The sequence below is a fragment of the Lutjanus erythropterus genome, chromosome 11 (assembly GCF_056507025.1).
Source record: "Lutjanus erythropterus isolate fLutEry1 chromosome 11, fLutEry1.hap2, whole genome shotgun sequence".
Taxonomy (NCBI): domain Eukaryota; kingdom Metazoa; phylum Chordata; class Actinopteri; order Lutjaniformes; family Lutjanidae; genus Lutjanus; species Lutjanus erythropterus.
The window spans coordinates 23,846,842-23,871,429 of NC_139327.1; the positions used below are offsets into that span (position 1 = coordinate 23,846,842).

At 39.3% G+C, this 24,588-nt stretch overlaps 1 protein-coding gene across 3 annotated transcripts in view; it reads left to right on the top strand.

Moving 5' to 3' along the window:
• The window catches only part of LOC146319131 (actin-binding LIM protein 3-like), a 57,745-nt gene extending 35,150 nt beyond the window's left edge, over positions 1-22,595 (top strand). The window contains exons 9-23 of one of the 3 annotated variants that reach the window (XM_084729731.1): positions 466-546; positions 1,147-1,308; positions 1,475-1,504; positions 2,524-2,635; positions 3,011-3,115; positions 6,869-6,919; positions 9,384-9,521; positions 10,341-10,405; positions 10,748-10,889; positions 16,403-16,432; positions 19,263-19,321; positions 19,708-19,774; positions 19,954-19,961; positions 21,500-21,580; positions 22,256-22,595. In XM_084729731.1, the coding sequence (XP_084585857.1) occupies positions 466-546; positions 1,147-1,308; positions 1,475-1,504; positions 2,524-2,635; positions 3,011-3,115; positions 6,869-6,919; positions 9,384-9,521; positions 10,341-10,405; positions 10,748-10,889; positions 16,403-16,432; positions 19,263-19,321; positions 19,708-19,774; positions 19,954-19,961; positions 21,500-21,580; positions 22,256-22,369 (1,245 nt within the window). In that variant the 3' untranslated portion in view covers positions 22,370-22,595. Of the gene's footprint in view, positions 1-465; positions 547-1,146; positions 1,309-1,474; positions 1,505-2,523; positions 2,636-3,010; positions 3,116-6,868; positions 6,920-9,383; positions 9,522-10,340; positions 10,406-10,747; positions 10,890-16,402; positions 16,627-19,262; positions 19,322-19,707; positions 19,775-19,953; positions 19,962-21,499; positions 21,581-22,255 lie in introns of those variants that run through there. The other 2 variants (XM_084729728.1, XM_084729729.1) reach the window with 2 other exon arrangements.
• Positions 22,596-24,588: the final 1,993 nt, after the last annotated feature.

The following is a 24,588-nucleotide window of genomic DNA, read 5'->3' on the forward strand; positions in this document are numbered from 1 at the left end:
CAGCTAAAAAACAAGAGCAAAACATTTTTTTAGTGATTGCTAATTTCACCTTCTCTCATCAGTTAACCACCAGTGCATGTTGTCATGTGAATTCTTTAAATAGGTGTGCCAGCTAATATAAAAAAATTATGGTTCTCTTTATTTGTAATTCCTACCCATATTTGTACTGAAAACAAAACAACTGAAAAACAAAAGTGACAACGCCACTTGAAGAATCTCAGTTGACTTTGTGTTGAAAATGCCATTACTAAGTCAATGAAACTTGATGGAAATTTGTTTCAGTTTGAGTAAGATATCGTTGTTGCATACATAAGAAAACCACCTGCAAAGTCATGAACTAATCAATGTTCTGTATTACGTCTTTATTATTCATATTTCTTTAAAATGTAATTAAATGTATTAAAAGAAGTGTAAATGCATCTTTACATTGACCTCAGCCTGACCGCCTTATATTTGTACGAACAGCTGAGACGCACCTCTGAGACGGCGTCCATCTCCCCTCCAGGCTCATCTCCTCTCCTCGGCTCCCCTCACCGGCTCATCTGTGTGAGTACCGTTGTCACCATGGTTACACCAACAATGCTGTGGTTACTCCCTGAGCTGTCACTGTCACAGCCTTCAATCAAGATGTAACCGACAGTGACAGAAGCACAAAGAGCCCCTGAAAGCTCATTCTGTCGGCCCTATCTGTCTCTGAGCAGACTGTGGTGTCTGTCTGCCTGTCTGTTTGTCTCACCACCCATCTGTCCACCTGCTACTGGGGTGTCTACAGCACCTAAAAGCTTTTTTTATTGGTCCATCTCAGAACCTTTTCATTTTCTGTGACTTTTCCAATGGGAAATCAGATCAGGTGTTTTAACTGAACCCACTCTGTTGTCAGTCTGCTTATCTTGTTTTTGTGTTTGTGTATGTCCCTGTATGTCAACCAACATGTCAGTCTGTGAATGTCATCAATTTTTCTCTATTTTTCTATTTATTTTTCATCCAGCCCTGTGGTATGTGCGCTTTTGTCTTTCTGCCTTTGATTTTTCTTCTACTTTTCTTTCTGATTTGCTTTTAATGTCTAATGTCCTATTTATGACAGTTTACATTTTCTCTCTTGTCTGACGTTCTGTCTACCCGTCTCTCTTTCTCTGTCTTTCTCAGTCTAAAGCTGACAGTGATGTTTTGGACTATAAGCAGCTGGCAGCTCTGCCCAGGGTCAAAGCCATATATGACATCCAGCGGCCTGACATCATTCCTTATCAGGCCGACCACACGCACACACACCTCTCAGATGACACTGTGGAACGATACAGCTGTGGTCAGGTACGCACACACATACACACGCAAGTGAGTTACATTTTGTCTTACAAAAAGTCAGATAAAAGAAAATTGATCATAACTCTCATAATGATCTATTTCTTCTATGAAGAAATTTCTGTTTGCTGCAGTCATAGCAATGACAAACTATTTTTTTCTCCTTTTCATCCAGTCATTGGGATCCTTATCACCATACTCCCATGTAAGTACATTATCCAGTAATTTTACTCCAGAGCCACATTTATGTTATTAATTTAACTATTTAAATATATTTTGGGGGGCATGGAGCAAGTCACCTGTTAAAAACAAACAGCAAAAGCAGTAATGATTCTGAATGTGTTACAATAACTGGGAGCCAGGAGACTGAACATAGACCCAATTAATGTATTTCAACAGAGTATAATCTCACATCTCATTGTTGAATAGATCATTTCCAACTTTACCAAACCAAATAAAAATTGCAAACTTATCAACTTGCAATAAACTTGCTCCTCAATGGCCTCATGCAACACAAATTTTGGAAAGAGAAAGCCCTGCTGTTGGTATTCAGTATCAGCTGATAACCTGAGGTGAGTTAGTTGAATCGATGCATCTCTAATCTGCAACAAGTTTCAAATCTCTTTTTCAAAGAAATTAATTGTTAATCATGACTGCCTAGAAAGTATGAAAAAAGTCTTTTGAACTAATTGTTATTTAAAAGAATGAACTCAAAACCAAAACCACATCTTGTCATTTTTACACATTTCTGCTTCTGCTAGCTGTTTCCCCTGTTTCCATTCTTAATGTTAAGCTAAGCTAACCAGCTGTCAGCTTTGGCTTCGTACTGCATGTATTTAACATACACACATGAGAGTGGTATCACTCTTCTTTTCTTACTCTTGGCGAAAAATTTAATAGACATAATTACCAAAATGTCAGACTTTTCATTTAAAGTATGGCTGCTTCATAGTTAAAGGGCTATAACAACTAAAAGGAGAAAGTTTGTAGTCTTTCCTCACAACTGGTTTAAACCTTAACACATCACTGACCAAATATCCTGAGAACATATTCTGTGTGTGTATGAACACAGCAGCAGATGTACAGTAAAGAATATTAAACTGCTCTCAATGTAATTAAAATTGTGTTTCAGATGGAGCCTTGTGTGTAATCTAATTTATTGCATTTAGTAAATGAAAGCACATTACTCTAAGACATGCTCTGTCTGTCCCTGTGTCTCTTCAGGATCTCTTGGATGGTGTTGAGTTGAGAACGAGGCGTTCCTCCAGCTCCATCTTCACTGACTCTCCTGCACACAGTCGCCACGGAGGCTCCCCACTGCATTGTTATCTCCCCGGTAATGCGCCCACTCAAGCAAAGACACACACACACACACTCTCTCTCTCGCTCTCTCTCTCTCTCTCTCACACACACAGACACACACAGACACACACAGACACACACACACACATACAAAAAATGTGGTCCTAACTGGAAAGATGCACTCACTCTTTGAGTGGGTGTAACTGGGGTGTCATGTGTGTCCCATTTGAATTCTTGTAGTCCCACACACACACACACACCACACACATAAACACACACGTACACAGTCACAACCATGTAATTCATTAGATTATCATCAATGTGTCTGTCTCTCTTTTTGGGGACGTGGGCTCATTCTGCTGCTCATTGCTTTGGCTTCTCTCGCTGTGATTGGCTGCACTGACTGCAGGCAGTGAGAGTGGCAGGAGTTCACCATATTACAGTCAGCCAGAGCCCAGGTGTGCCACACCCACCTCCACCACCCTCCAAGCCCCCAGGCATTTCCATGTGCCAGGTACGCTGTAATCCGTAACACTGACCCTCCGACTTGTTTACTAACCTGAATTTCCCCACGTCAGATCACAACGGACCCATCTTCCAAATATACTGTACCATATAGGTTGTCATTTCAGAGTCTATTATCTATTTGCCTATGATCCATGAAAGTCGTCTCCAAGATGTGATTTAGAGACCCTGACCCACATCCTGACCCCAGATCCACACTAACTGCTCTCCTAGCTGACACACAACCTCATCCCCAGTGAGCTTTTAAACCGACTATTGGAATTTAACATAATTATAAGTACAGAAGGATTTGTTGATTGACAGAAAATTAATCAGTGGTGATTTTGATAATTTATTCATTGTAATTTTTCAAGCAAATCATGCCAAACTCTTAAATTCAAATCATTGAAAGTTTTTTTGTTTTTCTTTATTTTTGTTTGTCAGACAAACAAAAAACTAATTGAAGATATCACTTTAGCTTGTGGGAGATTGTTACTGGTATTTTCACTTTTTTAACCTCATTATTTCTGCTAGGACATCCCTGGCTGACATTACTCTTCACTAGAGTGAAAGGACTGGTGTATGTATAAATGTATATGAAACCAGAAGACCTAAGGCAGGCCATTTAATTGGCAGCCTGTAAGATGAATCTGGCCCTATAATGACCTCTGTCGGACCCTTTGATCTTTGATAAATCTGAAAAAAGTAAAAATAGATAATTTATTTCAAATGAGAGGGAAGCTGGGACGCACAGAGACACTTACTCTTTAAAAAGCTTTAACTCAGGTTATTTGAGCAGAGGGAATTCAGGAGAGTCAAACTGAATAAAATAAAGATGTTACGTGCAACACTGAGTTTACTAAAACAACAAGCTACGTCTAATCTAAGATTACAAACGTGCTTTGTTTTTCCACCTACTTTTGTGCATAATGTTTGTTTTCCAGTTATGAAAAGCAATAAAGTGTTTTACACATTTGAATTCCTTTACAGGTCAGATAAAAGAAATATAAATGATGGCCCCTTGGCACTTAACCTTTTTAAAATCTGGACCCTCTAAAAGTGTAGTTCAATAGGCCGAGCATAAGGCGTCCATTGGTACAACCATGTCATGCCAGCTTCAAGAAGGGGGCTAAATAAGTCGCCAATGTTAGGCTAAATTTTGGTGAAGGAAAAACTGGCACGGCAATTTTCAAGATATGTGAATGAAAATGGGTTCTGTGGGTGCCCAGAGAGTCTCTCTTTATAGACATGGGTGTTTGATGCTATTCCCATGCAGTTTGGGGCAAAAACCATTCAGTTTTTTTCATGCAATATAAATGTGTTACTTTCATCTATTCTGTATTTCTGTGTACTGGGGTCCCCAAACAATACTGGAATTGCATAAATTGGGTATGAGTGGAAGCTGAGAACCTGAGAGCCCAAATGTATTAATATGTGATAAAATTAGTCAACATAGTAACCATTTCATTGTAGCGAGACCATTTTTTGAAACTTGACTTCTCTGAATAAAATGACCTATAGTGACCTCCAAGATAATCACATCCTCATGAAACTCCACAACCACAAAATAGAGACCTGGAGCATTAAGTGAATGGTTCTTTTAGGTAAAATGCGGATTTCTTAGAAATCTCCTGAACAGAAATGCTCAAAATCCATTTTCTGAAAAATACAACAGAAATCTCCAAAAGTCAGAAGTTTTTACACCAATTTTTCTGTGGTGTTCCACAAGGTGTTGATGTCTTAATGTGGTATTTTGGACCACTTCTCAAGTGGTCAAAATGGTTACATTTTGCACCAAATCTGTGTAATAAATGTTATCAAAACTGCAGCAACAACTCCTGAGACTCAATAGAGCATGGAAATGGACATCTTAATGTTCCAAATTTGAAAAGGCGCATAAAGAAAACACGTTTATTAAAACTTTTATTACATGCTGCATTGAGTTGCATCTCAAAATAATCTTCAGGTTCCTAGTTTTCATATCCTGTATACCACTCATCCCAAAATATGCCCTGACCACCCACAGTAAAATGACAAATGATAGAGAGGGAAGGAGTGGAAGAGGTTAAATATTTTATAGCCTTTATAGAGATCAAAGTTACTTTTATAAGAGAAACTAAAACAACATATTTTGCTGTAATTCAGTGATTGTTGTCGTCCCTTATGATTTTCGTCTTTTGACTTATTTTAACATCCATAAAAATATAAAGTAATAGTCCTCTTTTCATCGTACTCCAGCAGGGAGTCTCTGTCTCATTTATCTCACTGCTCTGGAGCCCTTATATAACATATGAATGCTTTAATCTAACAACTAATACCAGTTCATTTTGTTGAACCATTCCATCAGTCCTCCATTTTATCAAGTTAATGCCTCTCTCCTCCCTGAATGTTTTCACTCTGTCTTTGTTCCCTTCACATTACTTTTCACTGCAAGCTGTGCATTTGGTTTCCCTCCATCATTCCTTCCTTCTCCATGCCTTCAGTCCATTTCTCACTGCATGTTCCCTCTCTCCTGTATTTCTGAGGCTGTTATTCCTTGCCAGCCCTGCGACAGCACTCTCTTCATGCTTTTGAACACTGAGCAAAATGTATTTGGTGGATGCTTTTATCCAGAGTGCCTGATAGAATCACAAGTGCATACAAATTTAGTGTGGATGGCCCAATGGGAGTCAAACCTCTAACTTTGGCAGGGCTCGTGGCACGCTCTTTGCTTTATTTGTTGTTTTATTGCAGGTTATATTATAAAGTATTTTAAATTCAATGTAATATGTTGTCTCACTTTATTTTGCAGTGCACTAATAAGACATAGCCAGCTGTACTTTGTGTTAAATTAGACAAAGAATAGAAATATCATGTTTTTATTAGACAGTATAGACCATTTGTAGGACTTTCTAACAAGTAGGGACACTGTACAACAGAACTGTACTGTAAACTAAATTGTAATGTTTCCCACTGTCAAACACAGAAAAACAAAATTCCACTATTTCTTTCATTTTGGCCTTTACTTGGTAGATCCAGTTCACATTTTGATTTGGGTAAATGGGTGAATAGCAGATATGTGATTTCACTTTAGGTTACAGTGCAGTTCTGCTGTAATGTGTCCATAAGTATCCTCTAATAAAGTCTAGTAAGAGTCTAACAGCCAGAAACAGTACAGTTTAATTTACAGTACAGGTCTGTTATAATGTGCCCATAATTACCCTCTACGAAAGTCTAATAATGGATCTAATACAGCCTAATAAAGAAAATATATTTTTTAGTGCACTGTAAAAAAAAAAAACAGTGCAATGTGAATGTTGGTGTGGAGCTTTTCCAGCACTTGAAGCTGAATGATTACACAGAAAGCAAATGAGTACTACAAGGTGCCACATGCTCCTGTAATTTCCAAGTTTCTCCCACTTCTTCCTCTTTATCTTGTCCCATTGCCTCTCCACCCAGCCCTTTCTCCACCCTTCAACTGCTCTCCTCCCTCGTCTTTATTCCCGTGCCATCTGCTCCTCTTTCCCGTAATAAGCCTGTGAATCTGTATTAATCAGCCTCTCTGCATGTCCGTCAGGTTGTCTGGATGCACGGTACTGTCTCCACCATAGCAGTTTATAACCCATGCTGTCAGCTTTACGGTTAAGGAGACTGTAAATGTACACAACTCATTTGGTGGGACAGAATGAATAAGGAAGTCCAGATTCTCCTCTCCTCTCCTCCTCTCGCCCTGTTCCCTTTGCTCCTTTTTGCACACTTATTCTCTCGTTATTTCTCTTCACAGCTTCTGAAGAAACCAACATCTACAGGAAACCCCCCATCTATAAGAGACAAGGTTAGTTGTACGGTGCTGTGCTTTTTATAGCTTTTGTAGCTTTTGTTAGACTGTCTACCTGTCACATTCTCAGCATGACACATGCTTCTGTTTGTCTGACTTAATGAATCAGTCAGAGAAACGATCTGAGCTAAATCTCAATTATAGTTCTGGTCTGTCAAACATCTGGTGCCTCTGATGACGTTCAGTCCTCCTCTCCAACTTCTCTTCAAAGGAAAATATTCAGAGGAAATGAAAGCATTTCCTCTACAAGCCTCAACAGAGACTCACAACTACTCAAAGCAGAAAAATCCACCATGAGTTTATATAAAATATCTAAAAATGTAATGTTTATTAATGTTTAAGCAAAATTTAACTGTTGTAGGTAGTTGATGTGGAGCTCATTTTGACTGTTTCATATTGGAACAGCTGTCAGTCACTATTTTAATTATGGATTCTATTTATTGTTCGGCTTGTAAAATGTAAGAAAAAGTGAGAAGTTGGCACAGCCTGTGGCCCACATACAAGGGCTGATACTTCAGCAGCAACGTGGGTTCGATTCCAACCTGTGGCCCTTTGCTGCATGTTATCCACTCGCTCTCTCCTGCATTTCCTGACAATATACAGCTGTCCTTTCAACAAAAGCTAAAAGACCTCCCAAAATAATCTACAAGTACAATACAATAATCTCAAGAAAATCTAACCATACACCTTCTTAATTCAAATTTCTCTCTTTTACCAAACTAAGACAAGATTAATTGCCTTGTTAACTCATCGTATAACACACTTCATTCTAGCCAACAAAAAAATGAACATAAAACTTGCCAATACTGTCTTGGTTAGATGTTCCACTCTTGTAACAATCACCAACACTGTTTGATGGAAAAATATTCCATTCTCATGTTAGATGTGAAAATATTCTGTCTCTACAGGCTACTTTCCTCTCAGTCATCCAGGATGTGACCAATGCACATGAATTTCTTGAGTAACATCATTATAAAACTCAGTGTTTCTGCCACAGTGGTTAGATTCATACAGTCAGTGGACCACCTGCTTAGTTTACACGGTACTAAAAATTATGATGCGAAATAAACTAAACTAAATCTAGGGATGAGGACTACAGCTGTGATGTTAGTTGAAGCTACATGAAAGGCAGGATTTAAGATTCAGTTGGTGAGTTGAAATAAAAGCGGAGAAGCAGTGCCAAATACTCAGAGTGTGCAGGTGATCCATCAGCGCTCAGATGTCAGGACCAACAAGAGTTACAGTTCCTCAGAAGCACCTCTGGATGATTTACGCTGAGCTACAAAGTGCTGACAAACCTCCCTCTCTTCAGTCTGAGCAGGCAATCTGTGGTCTGGGCTCTGTGCAAGAATTTGAATTTACAGCATGAATCATTTATAGAGCAGTTTTCATATTAAGCCAGAGCACCATAATCAGGTGTATATACTGTATATTTAGTACCATGATGTATGTCATAGTCAAACCTGGCTGCACATCAAAAACAAACTTTTCAGAGCATCTGGAGGAGGTGTTTGGTAATAATACTAGAGGGGACGACTGAGAATCATGCCGAGAGTTTGAGAATAGCAGATGTTAGCAAACAAATTTATACGTGTGAATGGTTTTGCCATATTTTAACAGCTAATACTGCAAATATATAAATATTGCAATACTTTACTCAGTGCCCCATAGACACTATTGTGTAACCTCACTTTCTGATGGATAGTAACCATACAGACATTTATTAAAATGAAAATCCTCAACAACTGCCACTTTAAATAAAAAAAACATCTCCCAAAAAGTGATTGCTCAGTTGTGTTTTTGTGTCCAGTGTTGAAGTTTAGACTGTCCAAAGACTGACCACAACGTCAGTCAAAATATGACCTTCATTATGTCACTAACTTGCTCTTTTCACATTGTATAATTAAAAACACAAGTTGAACAACATTTGGATTATCTCTTGATGTGATTTAAATATTTCACATCACTAACTACCTTCCTACGTCGCTCTGCAATGCCTCCTCGACAACGTGGCTTGCTTGCTGGAAGTTATGCATCATATCCCATCACATTTCCTCTGACCTCCTTTCTGTTTTCTATTCCTCTGTTTGTTTTTGATGCCTCTCCCCTCCTCCTCCTCTTTTTGCTCCCCCCCTGCTGTGCCCTTGCTTCTCTGTAAGTAACTGCACTACTTTGTCTGTCTTATTTCTCCTGCGCATAAACAAAAAACACACAAAAACTCTCACATTGGCCAAAGTGAACCATTTTAGAGACCAATAATAAACAAACCAACCAACCAAGCAAGCCATTCTTGGAAAAGCAGAGCATGTTTAGAATTCATCCACTGTGGCTGACTTTTCCCTTCTGTTTCCTTTTGTTATTCAAAGCACACAAATCATCATAAAAATGCTTAGGAACAAGGTTTTGTGAATTGTGTTGACACAGTTTCTCTCTTTCATTCTCCAATCGTCTGTCCCCTCAGACACATCTGCGTCTCCAACAGCCAATAAGAGTAAGACCAATGAGAACCTCGTCAATTCCAGCCACCTCTCCACCTCCAACTGTAACAGCATTTATCACCCGGAGTCCAACTACTACCCATATACTGGCTCTCCAAAAGGTACCACTCCCCTTAGCTGTGATGTCATCATTGATTTGTGTCCTGCCGTTTTGAAGACTCAGTCTGGCATTTTGGCTGTCACCATCTGGGACTTTAGGAGCTGGAAGTGATGAGAGGGTGGAGCTGGGGAAGTTGGGAAATCGTTCTTCCAACTTGAGCTTTTGAGTCATGTTGTGGAAACAAAATGGATGCTGCATCAGCAGATTCCCTGAAACCACTAATGCATTATTTTACTTGACTTATTATCAGGGTTAATACTGAACATTTGAACATTTTTAGGTGACCAAAAGGTTACAGTTAACTTCCATGAACTAAAAACACACTACGGAGTGGTCAAAGACGAAAACATGGACCAAAAACAAGTTCACAGTGCCACGAATACGCACTGCACATTACGCCTCTGTCCTGATTGAAAGATTGCTGTGGTAGTGACTTGTCAATTACAAGGGAGCCCCACACTAAAGAATCTATTTTACTCTAAATGGGACCATAATTTATAAAATTAACATCATGCTGAGTAGAAGGAGACTTGAAACTAGCAACTGAGACCATAAACTCATTAGGAAACTGTTTACAGAGGTCATACAATCAGACTTTTTTTGCAACTAGCAACATTCTGCTAGACATTAGAAATAATGTACGTTTAAGGCACTTCTGCAATGGCTTCACTTTTCAGGCTTCTTTCCAGGTTTCTTTTATACAGTCAATATCTGAAACACACACCTCTGCACACACAAGAGCTTAGACAAACTTGTATTTACACCAGATGCTAGATACATAGACATCTAGGACCTCTTTTATCTCCATCTCTGTCTCTAGTCTCCAGGGTGAGGAGATTTTCGTCTGGAGGAGAGGAGGATGGATGGAATCACAATATAAACAGGGTAAGAAAAGAAGACATTCTCCTGCTTCTGCTTTTTATAGTTTAAGTGTGTGTGTTAATATTTAATGAGCTCCGTAATTAAATGTTTCTTTCCAGCCTCACCCACTGGACATGATACAAAGTGATGCTCCCCTCTTCTTCTTTCACTTCATACTTATCCCTCTATCTGTCCAAACAACAACCTTCACCTTTTCCTGTCTCATACTGTGTTATTCCACCATCCATAACACTCAACCAACTCTTATCGCTTTGTCTATTTGTCCATTTGCCCATTTCGCTTTAACCCATCCTTCTGTTCTTCCCCTCTGCTCCTCATTACTTCTCCCTCCTTCCCTCCACGCAGGGAATTGGCAGGATGATTCTGAAGGAGGAGATGAAGGCGCGGTCGGGTTGTCACGACAATGACCAGTGGGGGAGCAGACGCAGTTCCCGTTGTAGCAGCAAGGAGGCGCTGAACAATCTGGGATTCAGCTCCCTCAATGGCTGTAAGTCTGTGGTTGTGAGGTTGTTGTCTTTGTTCTTAAATTTCTCAGTAGGAGTTGACTTCTTGTACCTTTACTCCATGTACTACATGTTACATGCATCTCTGTGTGTGACAGTTTCTTGGTCTGTTCATGTCTATATTATATTTACTTTTATAATGCACTTTTTAATGCATGATGCCCTCTTGGCCAGGCCAGCCCGAAGATCGGCTAGTTCTAGTTGTTCTTAATGCCTGCCAGGTCGGATTCTCTTTGAAATCAGACGAAACAAGCCTGTGTTTATATTTTCCCAGGCAAAGTTAGTGAGTAATAAATTAGCTAAAAAGAAGATAATTTATTACAGTGGAAAAAACTGCTTTTGTCCACAGGGGGGTCCAAAATCAACAAAATATAAAAGTTCCTTGCAGCAGCAGCAGAAGTCAGGTGGGAATCAGCAGCAATCAGTCTAAAGAACTAGCTCCTGTCTAGATGGTAACCCCAGACCTGTGAAAGGGCTCACAAGAGAGATCATTTAACCGAAACTATGATCTTTCCCTAACCCTAACCAAGCATTTTGTTGTTGTTTTTTGAGTGGTTGTCAATAACGTAAAGTATGAATGATCTGTAAACACTGACATGAGTTTAAGGTTGTTATAAAGTTGAGACTGTAGTTTAGATTCAAGGCTAAAATTAGAATTCGATTCCAGTTAGGGTAATGGTGATGTTTGGGGCTGCGGTGGTGAAGGTTAGAGGTTTGGAAGTGAATAAACTCACCTTTAGAGGAGGAGCAATGCGTGTGTATTGCTGTGATGCTGAGCGAGCTGGGATGGGAGGGGGTTTCCCACTCCTGTATTAACTCCCCCCATTGATCCCATTCCTCATTGCATTCAGCACTTGTGCAAGCGAGACAAAGATGGAGAGACTCTTAAGAGCGGAGAGAGAGAGTGTATAGGTGTAGGTCAAATGGGAATAAAAGAGAGGGTGTTTTAACAGGAGAGACAGAGGGAGAGAACGAGATAGAGAGTGAATTAAATTTAAAAGAGAACGAAAGAGAGGGAGCGAGGAGCTAAAGCAATTTGGAGCTGTTCAGAGAAGATGTATGACATGAAGCTAAGAGGTAAATCAGGGTCAGAGAGCAGTGCAGAGAGAGGGAAATGAGCTGTGTGCACAGGGAGGTCAGACAGACAGAGGTGTGGATAATGTGGGTGTTCAGTGCTGCGTAATCACTGTGGCTTTATAGTGTCTGCTCTTATTACACAGATTAGAAAATACAGAGAGTCTAGTCTGCAGAGGAGACTAATTCCTAAATGGGATGTCCACCATTTGATAGAAGTGAAATGAAGTTCCACTAAATAATTGACAGCAAAATGGCTCTAAGTATGGCAATGTCAGTTAGTTTTTCCACCATTTTAATTCAGACTGAAAGATCTCGGCAACCATGGGATGGATTTCCTTAAAATTTTATGTAGACATTCATGTTTCCCAGACAATGACTTTGGTGATCCCCTGACTTTTCCCTTAGCGCCACCATGAGAGTCACATTTGTGGCTTTAAGTGAAATATCTCAGCTATTGAGTGGATTTCCCTGAAATTTGATACACGCATTCATGTTCCCCCTACAGCTCGATTCCACTGGGAACAACTTCGTCACATTACAGCTGCGCCATGTCCGTCGGGTCTGATCACAGCCATTCTACACAATGGTTGTGATTCCACCAACAGTGCTGCAGCGTCCTGGAAGTATCTCTTCTCTCTGCTCGGCTTCAAGTACGCACCGAGTCTATTTCTGACAGATGCTGCGTCAGTTTGGACAGAGCAGATCGAGTTGGCAGGAAGTCAGACACAGAGACAGCATAGAGAATCTGGTCAATTTTCAAAATGAAAGTGCAGACTCGCAATCATGTAAATGGACAAAAAAGAAAGCATATAACCACATAGCCTACTTAACCATGAGACGACCACAAAAATCAAGGAAAGAGGACCGAATCAACAAAAATCTGAGCAAGTAAACATAATCAGGCAGGCAAAACACTTCACCTCTGAAACACTTCTGAAACACTGCGGGTGTGCCATGGAGCTGTGTGGAGGATGAATAGTGCAGATGTGCTGTGCACAGTGTAATCAACGGGTTAGATGTGAGTGTTTTAAGTTTTGATAGTGCCAACATGTCAACACTTTGATTTGTCCAGTACTTTGATTTCTGCTCTCTTTGAATACGTGCTCTACCTGGGGAGTTGCCACTGTTCTCTGACCGCCTGGTGCAAGATACTAGATGCATAAGTCCATATGAAGAAAAGCGGGTCATAATCAGGAATATATCATTTGATAAAGTTTTACCTGACTATATCTGGCAGTATGCTGCACAAAACGTCTTTGGTCACCCAGCCTTCATCAGTGTGTACAAATGCAGGCATACAGTCACTGCCGGAGGTCTGCAAGTAAGTTACCACATGAATACAATCATTAATCACTGTGACTTCAAATAAAATAGAATCACACAGTTTGCAGGTAAATGACATCAGTCACTCTTATACAGTTTTGCTAAATGCTTAAGTTATAAGTATTATAACACATGTATTCCAAGCCACATATAATATCCAACACAATTAAAAAAACACATTTCCCATCCACCTCAGGTGTACTTTGTATTAACAAATAACTAACTGACAAATATTCGCATGCTAACGTGCCGAACTAAAAAAAAAAAATTGTCATGTTAGCATGATGAAGTTAGCATTTAGCTCAAAGCCGCTGTGCTAAGTACAGCCTCATAGAGCTGCTAGCATGGTTGTAGACTTGTTACTTCATCAGTTATGATTGTAACGAAGGTTTTAGCTGGGTCAAGTTGTTTCTCACCAATACGGGATGTCAGAGTCTGGACTTGGATTTAGGTACAGTTGTTTAAAATCATCTTCTTCTTTCTGTCTGAGCTTTGGTGGTGGTGTGTGTGTGCTCTGAAACAAGAGAGTGATCCTCATTAGTGATATAATAAACAAAAAAATACAACCTCAATTAGTACAACAGTAATAAAGGAATAAGCAATAAATATGAAGCAGCCAACTCTCAGTAATTAGCAGTGGGTGAAATTTCATACAAACTGAATAGATGTCTGCAACATGAAGCAATTTCCAGACAGCGTCATTATTGAACTTAACAAGACTCTGTAGCCATATTTGATGTTACCATAAGAAACTACCAAGTGATAAAACAGGCAATGAGAGACTAACTTAACACAAACTATCAACATAACCTCACAACAGTTTCTGTAACCGTTAACTGAACTGTCATCCATGCACACAACAGCTGAGATTTACTTGGATGAGGTTCTTTTCACAGGGAGCGACTGGGGACTGTCTGCGATGTGCCATAGGGAATTTCTGGAGCCTGCTTGGGCTGGCATTGCTATAGTGATTAATTGGCTCATTAACAAGTGCACTTTAAGAGCTTTTTCTTGAATGATAATAATGCAAAATTTAAGCAAATTAAAGACCTCTTCCCTGTTTTATGTTCCGCAGTCGAACACCTATGTTTGAGAACAACAACCCAGTAAATGTCAAGCACAGCACAGTCTATTAAAATTACAGAGTGCAGTGGGTAGATCCCATAAACATATGCATTTTTAACATGAGTGGCCTCACGCTGCTACATATTTTATATGATGTGTAGGTCCTGATGCTGATTTGTCTGCATGCTGATGCTGTCAGGGACCTATCTACACTCAGCTGATGGTTTATAAATGTCCCACAACAGCTGGCCTTTTTTATTTCCCTTACTTAGAAAATGAACTCATTGTTTGTCCTAATACTTTTACTGTGTGACATGTTAATTTACCCTACTTAACACAGTCTCATACATACTGCATGTTTCACAAAGACACGTTTCAGTGTGCACACATAAAAGAATAACATTCAAACATGTAAAGTTCATTAACAGTTAATAAATACTAGCCGATTGCTCAGTTGGCACAACTGAGTAAACAGCTTCAGATTAGTTCCTTAGAAGCTTTTAAGCAGAGTTCAAGAGACGTTTATATCTGCTAACAGCAAATGCTTCTTCAAGAAGCAGCTGGATGTTTGAATTCAGTGTATGGTGTTCAAGCTTCATACACAGCACTGCTGTCTCCTCTTGTGTGATCTGTTAATCTGGAAAATAAGAAGTATCCAGTTTTGCCTATAGAGCAGTATTTGAAGTAAAGTACCACAGGACCGGGTCGTACGAACTTGTCTTTACTAAACCTGCCACAAACAGCTAACTACTAAGTCGGTTTTTGTTACGATCAGTCTTTAAAATGGACTTCACGTCTGTTGCACCAAGCTAATCCTAACTACACCTTGTCTTAGCGATGCATGTTCATCTGACTGCCCACACGACTATGGCTGTTGCTAAGCAGTGTGTAGTAGTTATTATTAAAAATCTTCTGCTGACTTGCTGATTTGTAGCTAATCATTTCTAATTTGTGGCAACATTATGGAGGATCAAAGATAATGAAAAGACTATTTCATTTTGCATTGTGGTAAGAAAATTAATAGAGCTGTGCAGCTAGCACAAGAAAATGCTGACTGCCAAACAGTCCAACGTAATAACAAATAAGAAGCAGACGACTTGGAGAGAAATAACAGAGAACCTGAATGGTTGTTCTGATAAAACAAACGGCCAGATGTTAGTGCACACACTTTTTCAACTGATTTGACCATCATACTAGACCAGTGTACACGGTATTCCTGGATTAAAAAAAAGTGTAATTTTGGGAGTTGTAAATTGAGGAGAAACTAAATAAACACTGTGAAATGCTTTCTATTGGTTAATTATTTTGGCCTCCTTATATATATTGGACAAATACTGGACAAATGTTATATATTATTAATTTATTTAGTTCTTTGTGTAAAAAAAACATCCGTTTTTCCCAGCGTTTTTTTGCTTCTCTGTATGGATAAATAATGTCTTGTTAATGGCACATAAAAGTCAGCTGGAGTAATCAGTTATTATATTTTATATATATATATATATATATATATATATATATATATATATATATATATATATATATATATATATATATACATATATATATACATATACATATATATATACATATATATATATATATATATATATATATACAGTTCTGTTGAATAATCCATCTCTTTGCGTATCCATGCAGTTGAAGGTGTGTCTGACTAGAGGCTGTTTATCTGTATTAATCAGTCTAGATTTTGACTCTACACCCTACCCTCTATATCCCTCCTTTAGTTAGATTCTACAGATCTTTTTGGGATTTTAATTTTTCCAGTAAATCATGGTGCTATTAAAGGGTTTTTCCAAATCAAAATCTAATCTATGCCATAATGTTTGCCTGAACGAAGTTCTTCAATTGATTGATTATTAGAACCACAGAATGGGCATCTAATGCAAGAGTTTCTGTATTTCTAAGGTCTAAAGCTGATAAAATAAACAATTGTCCCATGTATTTTTCTTACTCTCCATCTCCCTCCGTCTCTCCCCGCTCCTCCCCTCTTGCTGTCACTCTCTGTCCTCAGCTCCCAGGTCCGTCTACAGCGCAGACAGCGGTGAGTGGTTCATCGGGACGTTTAGATCTCTGAGGTCATCTCAAGGGGACGACGACACAGCGGGCCCTCTTCCCTCTGATCCCCTTCATCCTGTCTGTTCTGCTGTGACAGCGGCAGAGATTTAAGTGGGAGATTGTTATCAACTCTCACGCATACATGCGCGCACACACACACACACACACACACACACTCCTCTTTTCTTTTGGTCTACAGGTGGGACAGAAGAATGGTGTAGCACAGTAGCGACCCAGGGTCACTAACCTGAACCCCTCAGCCATCTGTTTCACAATCCAAAGTTACACACCACACTTTAGACAGTAAAGATAGATGTGTTTTATGGGATCACATTACCTCCACATAGGATAGTCAGGATTATTTGAAGTGGAGTTGAATATGAGGTACTTATCCATAGTATTACATACAGTAGATGGAGGTCAGAACACCCCCAGTTTGGAGAAGCAGCAGGAGTACTGGTGTTGGAAACATGCACTGCTGTGGACAGGGTCAGCAGCAAAATGTCTTTTAGCCAGATAAGAAAATCAGTATCAATTTAAGTGGAAGCCCACTTCAAACAAACCAAACTGTAAAATGCGTGTTATTCAGTTTCTGTAATGTATGGACTGTGTCTTTTATTGCTCCTGCATGGTGTTAAATCTAATAATATCTCAAGTTGGCCTCTGAAAGTGTTTTTAAACATCATAAAGTTGCATTCTTGTGCATGCAGACTGTCATATAATGCCATGATCATTTCATTAGAGTATCAATAACTCTACAAATGGTTCCAAAACCTTAACTGTAGGGATTAAATGGCAGCAGTGATTACAGGCCAGCTCTCATACTATAAAAACACTGATAAATGAAATGCTTAGGCAAGTAGTTTTCACACTGTTTGGCACACTTTGATGAAACAACGATATTTCTGAGACACACACCATGACTAATGTATGAGACTGTATCTCATTTCTTGTTCAGATGACAAACTCATTATAGATCAGTGTCTCACACCCTCACTGTGTAGTAGCTCTACACATTGGCCTGTTCTTTACTGCATCATGGTGTTTCGTCCCAGCTCTTTGACATTACTGTGTAATTCAATTCCTGCAACACCAGAGTGAACAAGAGAAAGAGAGTGAAGGAGAAGAGAGGGTGGACTGGAGAGAGAGAGAGAGAGAGGAGAGCAAAAGACTGAGGACAAATACATGATGAAGCCAAGACACATGAAACAAAGATAGGAAGACAAAGCAAGTGAAAGTAGAAGTGAGACAGACAGGAGAGGCAGAAGACTGAGTGTCAGTGTGACTCCACTGCCCTCTGCTGCTTCAGCTGCATCAGTGCACATCACACGTAAAGTCCTGCTCAGTGATGCTTAGATGCTGGTGGTTACCAATGGTTCAGGAGTGATGCAACCATGCTGAAGGAGTGATGACAAAAGGAAAGATGGATTAAATATTTGTGTTACCTGTGTGGTGGTAGGATGTGGGGAAGCAGAAATAATATCTAATTCCTCTAACACATTTGTGCAGTTTGTGTTTTATTTATATTTAGGGTCTAAATGTAACAACCAGAGGTTTAAACACCACTTCTGGTGTTATTGGTTAAAGGTTACTCCAGGCTTCAGGTGAGGTGTTCGTTGAAGCACTGACTATTATGTCACTCTGATTTTAGTAATCTATGTATGATCAGAGGTACATTTCTTCATCAGGAATGTGTCAGGAGGGAGGCAGCCGCAGCCTTGAACTCTAAAAAGCAGCTACATTATGTGACAGGAGAGCTGCTGCTTTGAATTCTCATACCAAATGGGAGAAACTGTTTCCCTCAGAAACTGGATGACAAAGATCTTAAAAACCCTTTTGTAATCCTTCAACAACTGTCGGTAAGCCGCTGTTGAATATGACTCGTTGTTGCCCAGATGCTGGTGGTTCAGTGGTGTCAAGTAACAAAGCCCTTCTAATCAAGCACTGAACTTAAGTGCAATTTTGTGCTACTTTATATTTAATCTTCACAACATTTCAGATTGAAATACTGTACTTTTTTATTCCATGAGATTTAACATTTAACATATACAGCAACTAGTTAGTTTACAGATAAGATTGTATATGAAAACATATGAGAAGGCTATCAAACAGAATGTGTTTCTCAACATTAAACCAGTGGGTACAACTGAACTGTGCACTGTGTGTTTGATTTAGCTACTAGGGCAGACCGATCCTCACTGAGGCACTTACGCAGAGAATACAGAGCAGGTTTTTAGGTGGAATCGGGAAAATGCTAAAACAGGGAGAATACTAAATCAAACAGAAGGTGATTGGAATTAAAAGACAACTGTGGCCAGCGAGCTGAAGCATTGTGTCATATTGTGTGTCAAAAAATGTCATGAGAATGTTAGGAAGATGTAGTTTGTAATTAATTACTTAAACCACATGACACAATATACAATGAAAAAATAAAATGTTTGCTCAACTTGAAACAAAATGATCACAGACATATTTGATGTTGACGCAATATAAATATTTTAATGGCAGATGTCATTATTCAAAATGTAAAGAAAATTGAATTAACGAAATTTAAATAGATTGTGATCAATGAGTTCACAACTGAAAAAGCTACTGTGATTTGAATGTAGTTAAACTACCAAATTGTAGGTAAATTAGTAATTAAACTACATGTAGTTACTGTCTGCTGGTGGTACTGAGCTTTATGTTTTTGTGTATATGTGAAGAATATATATATATATATTCTGTGCTCTCATTCACAAATTGAGCATGTTGTTTATATTATTTTGCATAATTTGTGGGTTTGTTTATGGTTGTGTGTTTATGTGCTCTTCTAGACTCATACGTTGCCAAATCATCCTCGTTACCAGGCTACGGCAGAAATGGACTTAACAGGGTGAGCAATCATGATTTGTGTGTGTGAGTGTGTGTGTGTGTGTGTGAGAGAGAGAGAGAGAGCGAGAGAGACAGAGAGAGAGAGAGATGGTCATTCACTAAACTGTAAGATATGGTAAAGTCCTTCATACACCACTGAACCTTTGAAACTCATTTTTATCAGTTTCCCTCCTGAGGTCAGTTGTGACAGTAACTATACAACAGTAGCAAGATATTTTAGTATATTTGTCAGTGTGATAAATTATTGACAGACACTGATCAGAACTTTTATAGATACAGTATTTTAAACTTTACATCTGATTTGTTTGATCCTTTCCCTCCATTGTAATGATGAAATCTATCTTCTTGGTCCATGTTTGCTAAACTGCTCTTGTTGTGTTCTGGCAGCCTGGGAGTGCGAGTGCAGATTATTACCAGTATGACAGCAGTAATGCAGTTAACTGGCAGATCAGAGGTAAGCCTGTTTTACATTTTAGATCTTAAAACTTATCCAGAGTTTTTACTGTTTTCACCTGATTTACTTCCCATGCTGATACATATAATCAGAGTGCATATAATAATGGAATAGAGGTGACAATGAATGCAACAGTTAAGGTAACTGATAGTGTGTTTTCTCTTCTCCTTTTCTTTCAGAATACAAGGTAAGATGCTCCTGCCAAAGCTGGCAAACTGAGCCAAGAGTGAAAGGTCTGGATCAATGGCTCATAGATGATAGGATGATGTATTGCCTGTTTAAAGTTCATATTGAATGGTGAATCCATCTCACACTCACTTCACAACACCTACTTGACTCATTGAAATTTTGTGAAGCTGACTGACTCACATTATTGATTACTGTACAAACCCCAACTCCAAAAAGTTGGGACGCTGTGGAAAACCTACCGTAATTTCCGGACTATAAGCCGCGACTTTTGTCACACGCTTTCAACCCTGCGGCTTATGTAATGATGCGGCTAATTTATGCATTTTTTCTAACGGCCGCCAGGGGCGCTCGAGCAGAAAAGGTAAGAGTGAGACAGGTGGAATATATGTGTCGAGGAAGACGCAAGTTTAATGTAACTTCGCTGTGCTACCGTGTTGCTGCTATGTTACTGCCGCGTCTCAGTGACTTTTACCGGTATGTTTTTTTAACCAGCCCTTTTAGTGCTGTGTTACTGCCGTATTGCTGCTGTGTTACTGCCGCGTCACAGGCACTGTTTGGAAAGAAAAGCTAAGGTATATTATTAAAACTTTGAAAACTCTTTCTGTGTACCGTCTTTCTTTGTAAATATCTCATGTTTCAATGTGGGCACATGCGGCTTATAGACAGGTGCAGCTTATGTATGTACAAAATGGTTTTTCCTTTAAAAATGTACTGGATGAGGCTTATAATCAGGTGCGCTCTATAGTCCAGAAATTACGGTATATAAAAACAGAATGCAGCGTTCTGTAAGTCGTTTTTGACTTGTATTCGATTGGATGCAGTACAAAGACCAGATATTTGATGTTGATAATTGATAAACTTTACTGCTTTTTGTAAATATACACTCTTTCTTTTCTTCATTTCTTCTTCTGTGGAATTCTTAACACAGAGGGGTTTGAAGGAGCAGTAAGCGATTCCAGATAGAGATAGTAGATTGCTGTGTTTCCTTCCCAGGTTGTCAAATACTTATGATTTAGGTCCAAGCCACCAACCCAAAAAGTCAGTATTTGACAGCCTGGGAATGAGACTCAATCAACTCTCTTTATCCAGAATCACTTACAGTAATTGGCCAAAGTCTCCCATCACAGCATAGATTTTCTAAAACCTGAAAACAGAGCCAAGAGGAGGAGCAGAAGCCCAATGATGCCAAAAAATGAACTGCTTACTCTGGCTTTAATTATTTTGTCATTTATTTAGGCTCTGTCATTGTTGTCGATGCTGAATTTGGTCACTAGATGGTGACAGAGATAAAAATAAAGTCAGTCTGTCTTTGCTAAAACATTCAAATGCGAGCTAGTGAACTAGATGTTTTTGAATTATGCATTTGAATCATGTCAACATTCATCAAATTAAGTTCCTCAGCAAAGACTCATCAATGGACGGAACCATGCTCTGTTTTTTAAATGTATTTCACATGTTTTCCAAAGCCTCCATTTTGTTGCAAGAAGCTTGGTTGTAAATGTTAACACTACCTCTGCGTTTCTCTCTGTACGTTAGATCTACCCATATGAAGCCCTAATTGTGTCAGTAAGAGGGCAGCAGCGTCTTCCAAGTGATGTGGACCGAGCCAGACTGGAGGTAAACTGCTACAGGACTGAACTCTTCCACAAAACCAACTTGGAAAAAAAGTGTGTTATAGAGCGCATCAAGACAGACTGGAGAATCATGACAAAAAGAACAAGACTAAGCCTGATTTTCAGTTTAGGGGCTCTGGAGTTTGTAATGTTCATTACAATTCACAATCCAAAAGTATTTGACACAATGAATGGCTGTTTTTTTGTTCATTCAGAGATCCTTACCAGTAGCGAAGCAAAAACATATCCACAGTGAAAACCACAGTAGTTTGGCCAGTATAGTTATCAAGATATTTTGCTCTGGATTGTCATAGTTTGACAAACAGAATGTGAGCACCAAATTGCATGTCAGTCCATTCAATAGTTGTCAAGGAATTTCACAAAAAAACAAACATGTCCACCTGGTGTGAGAGTCAAAGGATCCCCAAAGTCATTAGGATTCATCCTCTGGTGGACCGCTGACAAATCAGCATTGCTATCCATAGAACCAGTTATTTATTGATTGAACTTCTGAGACAGACTGGGACTTCTTTAGCCTGGAGGCCAAACGAACCTGCTGAGCTCATGTTTTCATTTGCTCTGGCAGACTTCTGAATTAGTCTGGTGAAACTATTTGGAGCACGCTTGTAAGCAAGTAGTTATCATTGACTTTCCGTCTCTGTCTCCTCTCTCCTGCCAGCGCCACCTCTCACCAGAGGAGTTCTACAGAGTCTTTGGCATGTCCATGTCTGCCTTCGATTGTCTTGCTCAGTGGAAGAAAAATGAACTGAAGAAACAGGTCCGGCTCTTCTGAGGAAATTAAGTCGGCAGCACCATCTAATCCAATGCAGGTCCACTGCCAACAGTGTGCTCTGAAGAGTAGCCTCCAGAAAGGCCTCAGATTGGACAACAGATTGAATCTGTGTTACAAAGGAAGAGGAACTGGCTGAAATAAAAGTCTCTCCTTCTGTTGGACTGTTGGCCTCTACATCTTGGCGTGCTTTTAACTGGTGTGTACTTGGACTTTTTAAGCAATACATATTGGGAAAAAAAAAACTGGAAGGACAGCATGAAGACTTCGAGAGGCAGAAGATGAGCCACACTGGCGCTGCGACAGACAGAAATTTAATGAGTTGAGGGAGGAGTTGGCTGCTTTTTCCTCTCCTACCAGCAGATGGCGGCCTGTTAACAGGAGCACCACAGTGCAGGCTGATACATGACCTCAGAGACTGAAAGCTTAAGTACTTGGTACCATACTGAGGTTCTACCGCACTGAACCAAACTCACATTCATCCCAAATGTCAGGGAGAAAGTTTGGAAGGCAAACAGGCTGCCTGGAAGTCAAACTGGCATGTTGCTGAAGGCAGAAAGAATCCAGTCATCCTCTGCAACTCATAAGCTGACAAGACAGGCAACAGTGTGATTCTGAACATTAGGGTTATTGAACGTGTCGACACATGGTGTTTTTATAATGTGCTAATACTGAAAACCAAAGGTTTTCTTCTTTTTTTTTAAATACTGGCATGTGTTTTTTGATTTTGATGTCAGTTTTTCTGAAGCCATATCAGTTCTTCTCTGTGTCATGAGCAGACTGTACAGCTCACTGAAGTGGTTTTTGAAATATGATGTGGTTGTAAGGTTTAATGTGAAGGATCTGTGTCTTGGCTCTGAAGTCAGAGATGTTAGATAAGCTTAGAAATCAGGTTTTAGTGCTACACACACACTTTAAAATACATTAACTGTGTTTCACTTGTTTTATTTACAGTAAAGACGTTTTTGTCACTTCACACACTCAGAATTTCAACAACTAAACCAGACTAAATCATGTTTGTGGAGTTTGCGTGCGCGATTACAGCAGATGACGAATGGATGATTATTCAGAACCCCTCTGAATAAAGAGAATAAACAATCCTGAAGTGAATGAAGGAAACAGGAAGAGATGACGGAGAGAAAGACGGAGAAGAGCAGGAAGCAACAAGGGAAAGAGTGAGTGAAGGGATAAACAAAGACAGATGCACAGAAACAAAAGTTAATTACTCACAAAGAAGGTTTCGTGAAGAGTTGACAGGTGTTAACATATTTAGAAAGAATTTGTGTTTGGGATAACAGGCGTGAGAGAAACTCAGCTGAAATGGGTTAAATAGGAGAAGAAAGTGTTGGAGAGGTTGTAACTGAATGTAAAAGATGGAATAATGTTGCTCTCTGCTGCAGGAACTGGAACCATGAGGTGTGTGTGTGTGTGTGTGTGTGTGTTCACAGGTTTTAATTTATTGGAGTAACATTTATAATTTGCAAACCTGTCCATCACTACGATTTCTGAATAAATGACTGAACCATCACTAATTTATGCTGTTATTATTTTTTACGCTATTATTCTATTCATTGCTTATTATTATTCATGAACGTGATGTATGTGCTGATGGTGAACAGGCTTGTTTGTTTCAGGTTTATAGTTTTTGGTTTCAGGGTCACTGGATCAGCAGCTACATGAGAGGATAACAGTGGCTCCTCCAGGAAAGTCTGGAAATGTTTGTAATTTGATTCTGAGCTGTAATGTGGTTTGCAGTAGCTCACTGGAAATGAATGAATGACGACTCCTGTGATACATGTCACCTCCACCACTCGGCATGTTCAGGACAGATCAACAGTCCTGTGGGTCAGGGAGGTTACAGACCTACGTCACAATCATGGAAAATCAACCAATCTGAACAGTCTTCTAAGAAAGTTAGGGAATATTCAGGACTAATGGTCTGATTGACAGTTTAACAGACCAAGTAATATATCATAGTAATAATAAATCTACCTGATCGATCAATGCCAATGATTATATTAAACAAAGCAATGCCTGACCTCTCATCACTGATTATGACCAGTTAAACCAAATCTTTGTTTTATTTTCAGTCCCGAGGAGGCAAAATTATTCACTGATTCACTAAACAAAAAGACCAAAATTGAATAACAGTCTTTAAAAAAAAAGAAACTTTTTGTCTAACCAATAGTTTTATTTCTCTGCTTCACCTCCTGTTAACCAGG